Source organism: Marmota marmota, unplaced genomic scaffold (assembly GCF_001458135.2).
Source record: "Marmota marmota marmota unplaced genomic scaffold, marMar, whole genome shotgun sequence".
Lineage (NCBI taxonomy): Eukaryota > Metazoa > Chordata > Mammalia > Rodentia > Sciuridae > Marmota > Marmota marmota.
Window position 1 is genome coordinate 37,262,966 of NW_026000093.1, and position 14,217 is coordinate 37,277,182.

A 14,217-nucleotide genomic window follows, 5' to 3' on the forward strand; every position below is an offset into this window, starting at 1 on the left:
GAAATCAATAAATGTTATTCACCACATCAATAGACTTAAAAATAAGAACCATATGATCATCTCAATAGACGCAGAAAAAGCATTCGACAAAGTACAGCATCCCTTTATGTTCAAAACATTAGAAAAACTAGGGATAACAGGAACTTACCTCGACATTGTAAAAGCTATCTATGCTAAGCCTCAGGCTAGCATCATTCTGAATGGAGAAAAATTGAAGGCATTCCCGCTAAAATCTGGAACAAGACAGGGATGCCCTCTCTCACCACTTCTATTCAATATAGTTCTCGAAAATGTAAATTTTGAATGAATTGGTATATATCAGAAACAAATCAAGTGTAATTTTCTGTGTGTGTGCTTGCCAGTGCACAAGTTACTAAATCAGAATGGGATAGTGGATATAGGTGCAGGAATATGAATCTGGCTATAAGTGGTAGAAAATAATTGAGAGCCATGTTACTTGAAAAACAAAAACACCAATACCATGTGACTGCATATAAATTAAGGTAATATTAATGCTATAAGATTATCATTATTTTCTCTAAAAAGTAAGGAAAGTAAGAACATTAAACAATATCAAATTGATGCTATCATATGAAAATGAGCATATGTCTTGACCTTAGTTCACAGTATTTTTTTCTCGTGGATTTAATTTCCTAAGTGTGAAATGGAGAGAAGTTTGGATGCTAATTTTCTTTTTTTTTTTTCCTTTTCATATATATATAAAGAAAATTGAATATCCTGATGTTCCTTGGCCATTAAGATTCCGCATCCTGCATGAAATCGCACTTGGTGTAAATTACCTGCATAATATGAATCCTCCTCTACTTCATCATGACTTGAAGACTCAAAATATCTTGTTGGACAGTGAATTTCATGTTAAGGTAATTATTTTTTTTTAAGTTTATGTTTTAAAAGTCTTTTTAGTTATTTCTTCCACCTAGCCAATTTAATACCTTTTCCATATCCCTAGTTCCTATGTTGAGTTCCCCTTCTTCCTACTGTAGTGACTTATTTATCCCTCAACTTCAGAAATAAGTAGAATTATGGCACAAAATGCTTTCATCATGTTTCTTAAGTGAAACTGTTATGAATATCTTCTTATTTTTTACTTTGTATCTTGAAATTGTAGATTCATGGTAAGTTGCAAAGAGATCTCATGTACCTTTCACCCAGTTTCCATGTTACATAACACATAACAATATACAGCTTCAAGACCCAAGAATTTGATAGGAATTGATACAATGTGTATATGTCTTTATGTGACATTATCATGTGTATAATTGCATAACCATCACAGAATCAGGGTGTGTAGCACTTATTCCATCACCACAAAGGTATTTGTCAAGCTACCGTTTTATAATTATACCCACTTCATCCCACTCACCATCACATATTCCTGATAATCCCTAATCTATCTTCCATCTATAATTCCATAATTTTGAAAATACTGTAAAAATGAAATTATAAAGTATCTATACTTTGAGATTGGTTTTGTTCACTGAACATAATAGCCTTGTATTATTCAAACTGTTCTTTGTATCAGCAGTTGATTGTTATTAATTAATGGTATACTATGGTGTGGATGTACTGCAGGTATTTAGACATTCAATGAGGGACTATCGAGTTTTTACCATGTTTTTGGCAGTTAAAAAGCTGCCATGGATAGTCCTCTACAGGTTTACGACTAAATAGGTCTTCATTCCTCAAGGGTAAATGCTTAAGAGTGCAACTTCTCAGTCATATGGTAAGGGTGTGTGTATTTTAAGAAACTATCAAACTATTTTCCAGAGTGGCTGTACCATTTTACCTTCCACCAACAATGTGTGAGAGACCCAGCTTTTCCACATCCTCACCAGCACTTGGTATTATCACTGTTTTTTATTTAGCTATTCATATGTCTATATTAATTTGTATTTTCCTAATAGCTAATTATGTTGAACACTTTTTCTTTTGCTTATTTACCACCTCTTTAACCTCTTTAGTGTAATGTCTTTTCATATCATACGCCCATTTCCTAATTGGAGTTTTTGGCTTTTATTGTTCAGTGTTGAGAATTCTGTATAGATTTAGATTTAGATACAAGTCCTTGCAGTTTTCAAAAATTTCCTCCTAATCCATGGTTTGTCTTTTCATCCTTTCAATAGAGCCTTTCACAGTAGAACTTTTAATCCAGTTTATCACTTTTATCCTGTATGTATCATGCTTTTGCATCAGATCTAAAGCATTCTTCACCAAGCTCTAGGTACTGGTATTCTCCTTCTAGATATCATCTAAAGATTTTGTAGTTTTATGTTTACGTCAAAATCTATGATCTATTTTTATTTTATTTTTGTATGAAGTGTAAGGCTTAGGTATTAACAGCACTCATGTAGTGACTTTAGTTACCCTACATCTAACTAATGACAGCAAATCAAAAGTAGTTGCCAATACTGAATGCAACAAAATTTATTTTTCCATATTATTTTTTCTATACTTTTTCAATAACATAATCAGAAGATTAGCATAAGCATCAAAAATGTTCAAACAAATTAATAATAGAGAAGTTGATGCAATAGAAAAATTAACACAAGGCCAGGAGTGGTGGTGCATATCTGTAATCTCAATGACTATATTGACTAAGACAGAAAGATCACAAGTTCAAGGCCAGCATGGGTAACTTAGACCTTGTCTCAAAGTGCAAAAAAAAAAAAAAGAGGATGTAGCTTAGCCATAAAGCAATCCCCAGTACCAGGAAAAAAGAAAAGAAATGTGACATAAAATGATGAGAAAAATTAAGTGAACAAAGCATTCTTTATTTAAGACACTTCCTTTCTCTGGAATCAAGTGGTAGGGGAAGTGAGAAAGAAAAGAAAGCTTCTACACAGCATTCAGTTCTCTGAATCCATGTGTAGCAGACCTTGTTTCCCAAGACAACTATGCTATGAAGGAGACTTAACATCCTTACTTAGTGACTGATATTTTCTTATGTTATCAGTCAAAAATCAAAATCCCTTCCCTGTTACCTTCACCCATCTGTCCTACTTTACCTCTTTGATCAAACTGAATAAACCCAATCTACTTACATATATCAGCCCTTCCAATATTTGAATATAGCTATGATTCTTCCACTCCTCACATGCCCATAGATTTTGTCCTTCTTCCTGCTAAATATCCTTAGTTCCTCCTGCAAATTTTTTTATTACATTGGTTTTAATCCCTAGTGCTACTTAGATGCATCTGTTTGTTTGAATCTCCCTTAAATTTTGGTCCTGAAGATGAACTTTTGTGAAATTTTCTAAGCTTTTTTAAACCAAGATTTACTGACAATATCCTACTAGGTATGTAGATTTGTAAAATCATCATTTTTTTAAAGTTAGGCTGACATTTACTTTTCTTTTTTGTTTTTAATTATTAATTGACAATATTTTTAATATCTATGGGATGATGATTCAGTACATGTATATAGTGTGTAATGTTCAAGTCATGGTTATTTCCATCTTCTCAAACATATATCATTTCTATGTGTTGAGGACTTTCAGAATCCTCTAGTTATTTTAAAATATTTCCTAAGTTATTGTAGTTTACGTTTACCCTGTTGTGCTATTAAAACACAGAACTGATTTTTTTCTGTCTGACTGTATTGTGGCACTCTATTTACCCTTGCCCCCTGCTCTTCTTAGTCTGTAGTAACCTCTCTTTTACTCTCTTCTACGCAAGTGTTTGATGCTAACACTTTAAATATGCTATATTTTCTCTTTATTCTGTCTCAGAAGAACACTAATAGCACTGTGGAAGTATTTGTAGGTTTTCTCAACTTTAAATTATAAACATCCTTGTACCTTTCAACCTCTTGCAACTTGGTTTCCTTTAGTATAGTCCATAAACCTGATAAGACAGAAGTTTATGTCCTCCACTTTTTCTTTTTCATCCATCAATAGGGTACCATTGGTCCTTCTGTGCCATGAGTGTTTTAAATATTATTGGTTTTGTGAATTTTTTATAGTTTTTGTTTTAGCCTAAATAGTACTCTGAACTTTCTGATATTTTTCTCATAAATTATTATTTTTCTTATAAATATTTTTCTTATAAATTTCTCTTTTATACAAAAGAACATATACTCTTTTATATGCATCCTTATGTATCTCTACCTTTTCTTTATGAATATCCTTTAAAAATCAAAGTTCATCAGGGTCTCATGAAGAAGTCATAGTTTTTTAATCAACCTACCAGTTTGTAGGGCCTTTAAATGAATTACAAAAAATCTTTAAGATAGATAATAAAATTAAATTGAAATTAATACCTTGCTACCATTTTTTGAAGCAAAATTTCTTACTGGAATTCTAAGTAGAAACATAGTACCTAACAGAAAAACATTTACAACCACTTAAGGGCAGTTGAGACTTCTCTGTGTCTGCTTAGTGTCTACAAATACATCCCAGAAAGAGAGAAACCAGTGTTAAGCTTCCTTGAAAAGAAAATAATTATATGTACCATTTCAGCTTTCTCTGCTGTCATATCAATCTTGTGTGGAAACCAGAGTGCTTATTGTTCTTCACAATTTCTTGGAGACAGTAATTTTATAGGTATTCAGATATGAATAGTATTTTTATTTATTTTTTATTTTTACATACATGACAATAGTGGAATGCATCACATTTATAATTATCCATTCACAGCACGATTTTTTGTGACTCTGTATATAAAGTATGTTCACACCAAATTATGCCATTATACACGAACTCATTTTTTTTTTGTATTACCATTCTTAATACACCTTTATACCACAGTTTATCATATCTCTGTTTGTATATAAGGTATATTGACATTCACATCTTCATGCATGTATTTTGTATAATGATGACCATCACCTTCCATCATCCTTGCTATTCCCCTTCCCCCTCCTTTTCCCTCCCACCCCTCTTCCCTATCTAGAAATAATCTTTCTCCCATGCTGTCCTTCCCTAAAATTAAAGTATTCTAGTAGGGTGATGGGATCATGGATGATTTTTGTGGATAGTATATTTTAATATCTTCAAATCTTTCTATCATCTTTTCCATTAAAGAGCCTTTAGCTTTGAAATACCTGTAAAGATCTTGTCTCAAATAAGAAAGTTCCTATTCTCAATCTTCATTGTTTCTCAAGTCCTTCAAAAATTATATAATTATTTCTTCCATTCATTCTCCCCTTCCCAATGTTCTTGTCTACTGAAGATCAAGATATAGTGAATTTTATCTTACTTATAACATATTATTTGTAACAGAGAAAAGGGAAAAGTATGGTTGATGTGAAAACCAGACTAAATCATCTAATAGAAAGAATTCTTATTAAGGAGGTTCTCAACCACATTTTAAAGCACAAAGATGAATGTCCAATGTAAAGTAAAAGGAGCACATATAGAAGCAAGACCAGGAATGTGTTTTCTCTAGCATTGCATTCAAGAGAAGTTAGCCCCCAGTTGTTTGGAAATTACGGTTCAGGTGTAAGGTGAGACCACATACTGCATTTTTTTTTTTAGCAATTTTAATTATAGCACAAAAATAAACTATGCCATAGTAATGCTTTGTTATCCTAGCAGATATGCAACTAGAGAACGGTTTTTACTTTTTAGATGGTAGGTAGAGGGCAAGTACAGAAGTGGCAAGTAGAGAAGGTGATATTTAGAGTCCTCGCTCCTCAATTGTGATTTGATTCAAGGCCCTAAAACTTTGTTCTGATTTTGTTGGTATTATGTGAATGACAGCAATCTTTGTTTAGAAACTTCCTGACTTCCACATATTAATAATGGTAACCAACATATATAGATCACATATTATATGTCAGATATTATTCTGAATGCTTTACTTAGAATAACTCATTTAATTTTCTCAATATACCCCTATGAGGTAAATTATCCCCAGGTTAGGGTTGGGTATTCTAGCCATAGAGAAATCAAACAACTTCCTAAAGGTCACACAAATAATAAAGCAGTAGAATGGGAATAAAAATTTAATCTAGGCTCCAGAACCCACATTTTCTCTCTCCTTCCCTTCCTTCCTCCCTCTTTCCCACCACCCCCACACATATTAATTTTTATTAGTTCGTTTTAGTTATACATAATATTAGGGTTCATTTTGATATAATTGTAAGAGCATGGAATATAATCTGCTCTGAATCAGTCCCCAATACTTTCCCTTTTCTTCTCTCTCCCTGACCCCTTACCTCTACTCTGCTGATCTTTCTTCTACTTAATAATTTTTTAAATTAATCCTTGTCGATATACATGAAGGTGAGATTCACTTTGGTATATTTATATAGGTACCTAGGAAAGTTAGGTCAGGTTGATTCCACCATTCTTCCTTTTTCCTTCCCTCCTCCCTTCCCATCAATCCTATTCTTCTTCTCCCCTGACTTCTATTTTTCATGGAATTTCATACTCCCACTTTTCTCCTCTTTCCCCCTTTCCCTCTTATTTTGATCTAGCTTCCACCTATCAGAGAAAACATTCAGCCTTTGACTTTCTGGGTCTGGCTTATTTCACTTAGCATGATGATCTCCAGTTCCATCCATTAACTGGAAAATACCATAATTTCATTCTTTTTTATGGCTGAGTTAGCACTCCATTGTTTATATATTCCATATTTCCTTTATCCATTCGTCTCTCCGTCAGCACCTGGGTTGTTTGCATAGCTTGGCTTTTGTGAATTGTGCTGCTATAAACATTGATGGGGTTGCATCCATTATATTACTTGGTGATTTTAGATATTTTGGTTATATACTGAAGAGTGGATAGCTGAATCATATGGTAGTCCACTCCTGGTTTTTTGTTTTGTGTTGAGGAATCTACATACTGCTTTCCAGACGGTTGCAATAATTTGCAGTCCCACCAATAACGTATGGGTGGGCCTTTTTCCCACCAGCTTTTTTATTATTTGTATTCTTGATGATTGCCGTTCTGACTGGCGTGAGGTGCAATCTCAATGTGGTTTGATTTGCATCTCTCTGATTGCTAGAGATGGTTAACATTTTTTCATATATTTATTGGCCATTTATATTTCTTCCTTTGAGAAATATCTATTTAGATATTTTGTCTGTTTATTAATTATATTATTTGGGTTTTTCTTTTGTGTGTGTGTGTGTAAGTCTTTTAAGTTCTTTGTATATTCTGATATTAATGCCCAAAAGAATAGGTGGCAAAGACTATCTCCCTTTGTATTGGCTCTTTCTTCACACTTAATCATTTCCTTTTCTGTGCAGAATCTTTTTAATTTGACACTGGCCCACTTATTGATTCTTGATTTTATTTCTTTTGTTTTAAGTCTTATTAAGGAAATCATTGCCTATGCCATTGTGTTGCAGTGTTGAGCCTTCATTTTCTTCAAGCAGTTGCAGAGTTTAGGGTCTAATTCCTAGGTCTTTGATCTACTTTGAGTTGACTTTTGTGCAGGGTGAGAAATAGGGGTCAGGTTTCCTTCTTGTACATGTGGATATTCAGTTTTCCCAGCACCATTTGTTAAGAAAGCTATCTTTTCTCCAGTATATGGTTTTGGCACCTTCATCAAGTATCAGATGACTATAAATATGTGGATTTATCTGTGTGTCTTCTATTCCTTTGGTCTCTGTGTCTCCTTTGGTGCCAGTACCATGCTGGTTTTGTTACGGTAGCTCTGTAGTATAATTTGAGGTCTGGTATTGTGATCCCTCCAGAATTACCCTTCTTGCTCAGGATTACTTTGGCTATTTAGGGTTTCTTATTCTTTCAAATGAATTTTAGAACTGTTTTTTTCTAGTTCTATGACGAATGTCTTTGGTGTTTTATTTGATGGGAACTACACTGAATGTGGATGAGACTTTTGATAGTATGGCCATTTTGACAATATTAAATTCTGCCTATGCAAGAACAGGGGAGATCTTTCTATCTTGTTAGGTTTTCTCCAATTTCTTTCTTCATTTTTCTATAGTTTCCATTACACAGGTTTTCATCTCCTTTGTTAGATTAATTCCCAAGTTTGTTTGTTTGTTTGTTTTGAGGTTATTGTGAATGGGATAGTTTTACTAATTTCTTTTTCAACAGATTTATTATTGGAGTTTAGGAAAGCAATTGATTTATGTAAATTGATCTTGTATCCTGCTACATTACTAATTTTTTTTATCAGCTCTTGATATCCTCTGGTGGAGTTTTTTTGGTTTTATTTTATTTATTTGATCAGCAAACAGAGATAATTTTACTTCTTCTTTTCCTATTTAGACCCCCTTTAATTTCATTCTCTTGCCTAATAGCTCTGGCTAGAATTTTAAGAACTATGTTGAATAGGAGTGGTGTGAGTGGATGTCCTTGTCTTCTTCCTGTTTTTGGAGAAATTGGTTTCAGTTTTTCAGTATGATGTTGACCTTGGGTTTATCATATGTAGACTTTACAATGTTGAGGTAAGTTCCTTCTAGCCCCAGTTTCTCTAATGTTTTAAACATGAAGGGGTGCTGTATTTTGTGAAATGCTTTTTCATCATCTATTGAGATAATCATGTAATTCTTATCATTAACTGTTAATTATGTGGTGAATTACATTTATTGATTTGCCTGTGTTAAACCAAATTGCTTCTCTGGAATGAAACCCACTTGATCATGGTGCACTATCTCCTTAATATGGTTTTGAATGCAGTTCACCAGTATTTTATTAAGAATTTTTGCATCTATGTTCATCAAAGATATTGGCCTGAAGTTTTTGTTTCTTGATGTATCTGTTTGGGGTATCAGAGAGATACTGGCATCAAAGAATGAACCTGACAGTGTTCCCTCCTTTTCTATTTAAAGAAATAATTTGAAAAGGACTGATATTATGTCTTCTTTAAATGTCTGGTAGACATCCTCAGCTGAGAATTCATTTGGTCCTGGGATTTTCTTTGTTGGAAGACTTTTACTAAGTACTTCAATTTTTTTTTAACTTGATATTGATGTGTTTAAGTTTTCTATATCCTCATGGTTCAACCTGGGTAGGTCATATATCTCTAGGAATTTGTCAGTGTCTTAGATTTCATTACTTGTTGGCATATAAATTTACAAATAGTTTCTAGTGATCCTCTGGATTTAGTAGTAATGATATATCTTTTTTGTCTCTAATTTGTTAATTTGGGTCTTCTGTCTTTCTTTTGGTTAGTTTGACTAAGGTTTATCAATCTTGTTCATCCTTTCAAAGAAAAGAACTCTGCTTCATTAATTTTTTATTTGGTCCTTTTTTTTTATTCTCAATTTCAATGATTTTTGGCTCTGATTTTAATTATTTCCTGTCTTCTGCTTTTGGTGTAAGTTTGTTCCAGGCCTTGAGATGTAACATTGGATTATTTATTTTGGTATCTTCCTATTTATTTAATGTAGGAACTCAGTTCTATAAACCTTCCTCTTAAAACTGCCTTTACCATTGCCCCAGAGATTTTGGTGTGTTGTATCACTGTTCTCATTTGTGTTCTAAGATTTTTTTTTTATTTCTCCCCTGATTTCTTCTGTTATCTATTCATCATTTAGAAAATTAGTATCATCTCCATGTGTTAAGAGTGGTTCCTGGTTTTTATCTTATTTCTCATTTCATTGCATTATGATCTGATTGATTATCTGGAGGTTTTTTATTATTATTTGCTAAGATTTGCTTTGCATCCTAGAATATGACCTATTTTAGAGAACGTTTCACGTGCTGTGAGAAGAAAGTGAATTCAGTTGTCGATGGATGAAATATTCTGTAGATGTCAATTAGGTTCATTTGATTAAGAGTACTTTTTCAGTTCTGAAGAATCTTAATTTGGTTTATGTATGGATGATCTATCTAGTATTAAGAGAGGTGTGTTGAAATCACCCAGTATTATTGTATTGTGGCCTGTTTCATTCTTTATATTGAGAAGAGTTTATTTTATGTACATAGATGCACCATTGTTTTAGGGAATAAAGACCTATAATCACTGTATCTTCTTGTTCCCTTAGCCCTATGACAGGACCATCTTTATTTCTTCTGATAATTTTGGCTTGATGTCCACTTTGACACATTTTCATGGTATATATTTTCCCATCCTTTTACCAGTCTGTGGATGTATTCATCTGTAACTTAAGTCTCTTGTAAACAACATATTTTGGGGTCTTCTTTTTAAACCAGTATGCCAATCTATGTCTTTTAATTGAAGAGTTTAGGCCATTTACATTCAGTGTTGCTATACAGAGGTGATTTTTTTATCTCTTGCCAATTTGATTTATTTCTAATGCTTAATTTGGACTTAATTTTCCTTTAATTAACTATTTTTCTAATGCAGTTCACCCAGACGCTGATTTTCATTTTTATTTTTTATTGCTTTTGCATGAATATTTCATTGAATATGTTTTGTAATAAAGTCTTAGTGGTTATGAATTCTTTTAGTTTCTGCTTATCATGGAAAGTTTTTACTTCATATTAAATTCTGAAGGATGCTTTTGTTGGATATAGTAATTATAGTTGGCACCCATTTTCTTTCACAGCTTTGTATGTATTAGTCTAAGCCTTCCTGGCTTTGAGGATTTGATTTGAGAAATCAGTTGAAATCCAAATATGACCTCCTGTTTTTCTCTTGTGACTTTTAAAATTCTGTCCTTACTTGGTATAGATGAGTCTTAGAAAGGATCTCTTTTGGTCTTTCCTATCTGGAGTTCAGTATGTGTCTTATATTTGGATTTCCATTTCATTCCTAAGATTTGGATATATACTTTTTTATATACTTTGTCTTCTCGGCCTGAATATCTGTCTTCAAAGTGGTCTTATCTATTGGTGATGCTTTGCATTGAATTTTTTAATTTGATTTATTGAATCTTTCATTTATAGGACACTGTTCGTCTTTTTTCAAAGACTCTCTCTTTATTGAAATGATCTTTCACCTCCTGTATTTTTTCCCTAATTTTACTTCTCATATTTTCTTTTATCTCATTGAACATTTTACCTATGAACTTTTTTACTTCTTTCTTTAACATTTCCTCCACTGTGGTGTCAGTGGAATCAGTTGTTGAAATGTTATGGGCTATTTGAAGTGGTTTGTTCCCTTGGTTTTTCATACTTCTTCCGTATCTACCCATCTATTTATTAGGATGGTTATTGCTTCTACCTTTATACAAGGGACTTTTTGTGCGCTTCTTTCTCTTAAGAACCCAAGGCTGGGAGAATATCCAGGTATAGATACTTTAACTCAGAGTGTGAACTCTCCTATTCCCAGTATTAGAACCACCACTTTGAGAGAAGACACTGAACCCTATTTACTACAGTCACTTCAGAGCAAAGCCACATACTATTCAACCTTATGAAAAATGAAAATTTATTTATATTGTGCTCCACAGGTCCTCTAATCCAGGTATAAACTTATAGTTAAGTTCTGGAATGGGTTGAAAAAAATTATTTATTTATAAATAAAGTAAAATTGCTAGAACATTATATAGAGGCTGAATGAGGGAAGAGAGAAAAATTGAGCAAAAGAGAGAAAAAAGAAAGAAATGATAGACACACCAAGTTAAAAAAGAAATAAAAAGATAGAGGGGAGAATTGGAGGTAGTAGCAGGTAAAAGGACTGGGTAAGAACAGCAAGTATAAACCAGAGCTAGGAAAACAAAGAATGATTCCAATTAATGCTTTAAAACATTATGAGAAATATAGTCAAATGGGTTGAAAGCACGGTATTGACTACTAGGGCAACAACTATCAAAATGAGAGATGTATGTATGACCAAAGTTGACATTAGAGCTATGTATAGTAAACCATGCCAAAGTAAAGGACATTCTTATTGAGTCTTGGTTTGGATTTCATCAGGATTTGGGATCTTTAAAAGATATCCATGATCTTTGGCTTTGGATCCCTCCAGGGGTGCTGCAACACAGGAGCCATGCTAGTTGCTATGGACCTCCCACTAGCTGGTGCTCCTTGTCAGCCCTGGGGCCTGAGGCTGGCTGTTCAGAGGGTGCCATGTTGTGTCTGCTGACTCTTTCTGTGCAGAAACTCAGGATGCAGGGCTCTGGGCTTTCTCTCTGATTGCTGTGGGTCACCTTGTACCTGCTCCCCTCCATAGGACCCTTCTCAAAATGGCATGGATCCTGTGGCTGTCTGGAATACAGGTCCTGTAGTTGTGGATTCTCTTTGGGTAATCTGTGGTGCAGAAACATCCACCCTGGCCAACACAACTCATAGGGTACTGTCCCTACTATTAGGTAAAGAGACTCAGTCAGTTTGCCTAGATTCCTGCTTCCACTGCCCCAAGTTGGGAACCTCAGGCACCTCTTCCTCCTTTGCTGCCTGGCCCACAGGCAGCTTCCAGTTGTGATCAGCTTCCCAGCACTACTTTCCCACTAACGAGGCTCCAGTGGAGGCTGTCTGGTATGCTGGGGTAGGCTGGCCTTTCCCCAGATGCTGCTGCTCCACCATGTTCACAGTGGAGAGGGGGTTTTAGCCACCTTCAGCTAGTAGCAATTTCTCTACAAGTTCTTTCTAGATGGATTCTTAAGACAACCTACTGCAGAGGTCCTCCCTCTGGTTTAAGTTTTTGCTGTACAGAGGTGGGAAGATGCCATGTTTAATTTCTTCTTGGGTGACTAGTGTGTTGTAGGCTCCACAAAAAGGCTGTCATGTCCTGAACGTCTTTCTGGCTATGATTTTGTTTAAACTTTTGATCTCCTTCAGTGACCCTGCTGTCATGTTTTAATTTGGTCTGCTTTTCTTTCTAGCTGTTGTTAAGGGAGTGGCCTTCTGTGCTTTTTTTCTCCGTGTTTCTGGGTTGCCCCTTTTACCTTCCCCATCTTGATCCAGGTTTGGGGTTGGGAAACTCTGTCCTTATTTTCTGCTCTAGTAGTTGAACTTCCAAGTCCCCAGGTCTCAGTCAGGGTTGGAGTTTCACATGTTGACACCATGTTTTCTTGCAATTTATTCTTTTTTTTTTCTTTTTTTGTCTTATACTTGCCTTTTTATTATACTAAAGGTATGAAAGACTCATGTATTCTATCTTCCTACTAGTAATGAGAGGCTACTTTTTTTTTTAATCTCAAATAAATCTAAATGCTTTTAAAACCAGTAAATATATGAGTTAAATAATCAAAATACAGCTGATGTACTGGTTGCAGCTCATTCCATCCTGTCAATTTCTTTTTTTTTTTAAAGAGAGAGAGAGAGGAGAGAGAATTTTTTAATATTTATTTATTTAGTTAGTTAGTTAGTTTTTTTAGGCGGACACAACATCTTTGTTTGTATGTGGTGCTGAGGATCGAACCCGGGCTGCACGCATGCCAGGCGAGCGCGCTACCGCTTGAGCCACATCCCCAGCCCCCTGTCAATTTCTTAAGTAAACATTATAAAACTCTAAGTAAAGTTTTCCCGTAATTCCTTGTCCACTAAATATCATTTCTTTTTGCATTTTGCCTTTTTTTTAAAAAAAAACAAGGAACCTTTTAAATATTTATAATTATAAGGTATTATGTAACATCTCCACAATATTTGCAATTAAAGTAAAACGGTAAAGGATATATATAAAATGTGTAGGAGGAGAGTGGAAGATGGCTGCGAGGGGAGTGCATTGCCCCCGTGTGCCGCGTCACTGAGTGGGAGAATGACGAGTCAGGACAGCTAAAGGCTATCTTATTAGGAATTTCCAGCAATAGTGGGGTGCTCCGGAACCTGGAGGAAGGATTTCCATCGCATGAGGATCGGCTACGGGGACTCAAACGCGAGAGATTTGTCGCACGGAGGGTAACACTGCTTATTCAGCAAATCGCCTCGCGGCTAGAGTCTGCAGCGCGCGCTGGGAAACGAGGAGATAGTGACGCAGGGATACAGCGCTGCAGTTTCTGCCAGCCCTGCAAGCACCGTACTCAGTGCTGAATTCTGGGTTCGAGACGGGGGAAGGAAGCGGTCCAATTCGGTTCTCCACACCGGTCAGACCACAGAGGAGGCCAGCGGCCACCATCTTGGAGAGCTGACGTCACCATCCCTGTTTTCGACTGACCGCAGCTCATTCAGCCATAGAACAGGTAATTTCAGGCTGCCATTCGCCTGCGGCTTGCAGACAGATTACTCAGGCTCAGTGCTAAAGAACCCACGGAAACTGCTTCTTGGAGCCTGCTCTTGTCAGAGCATACACCGAGCACGGAGCGGCCGAGTTCCGGCTCCTGGAACTGCTCTGGCTCAGGGCTAAGGAGCCCGCAGAAACTGCTTCTCCGTCCGGGTCCTGCTGAGTATTGTGGAGGTAAATACCAACCGAGCCTTCGTGGGCAGTGGCAAC

At 35.3% G+C, this 14,217-nt stretch overlaps 1 protein-coding gene across 1 annotated transcript in view; it reads left to right on the forward strand.

Annotated features, from left to right (window-relative positions):
- Ripk2 (receptor interacting serine/threonine kinase 2) overlaps nucleotides 1–14,217 on the forward strand; it is a 38,969-nt gene that overhangs the window by 4,532 nt on the left and 20,220 nt on the right. The window contains exon 2 of the mRNA XM_015485729.2: nucleotides 726–881. Coding sequence (XP_015341215.2) covers nucleotides 726–881 — 156 coding nt within the window. The remainder of the gene's footprint in view (nucleotides 1–725; nucleotides 882–14,217) is intronic.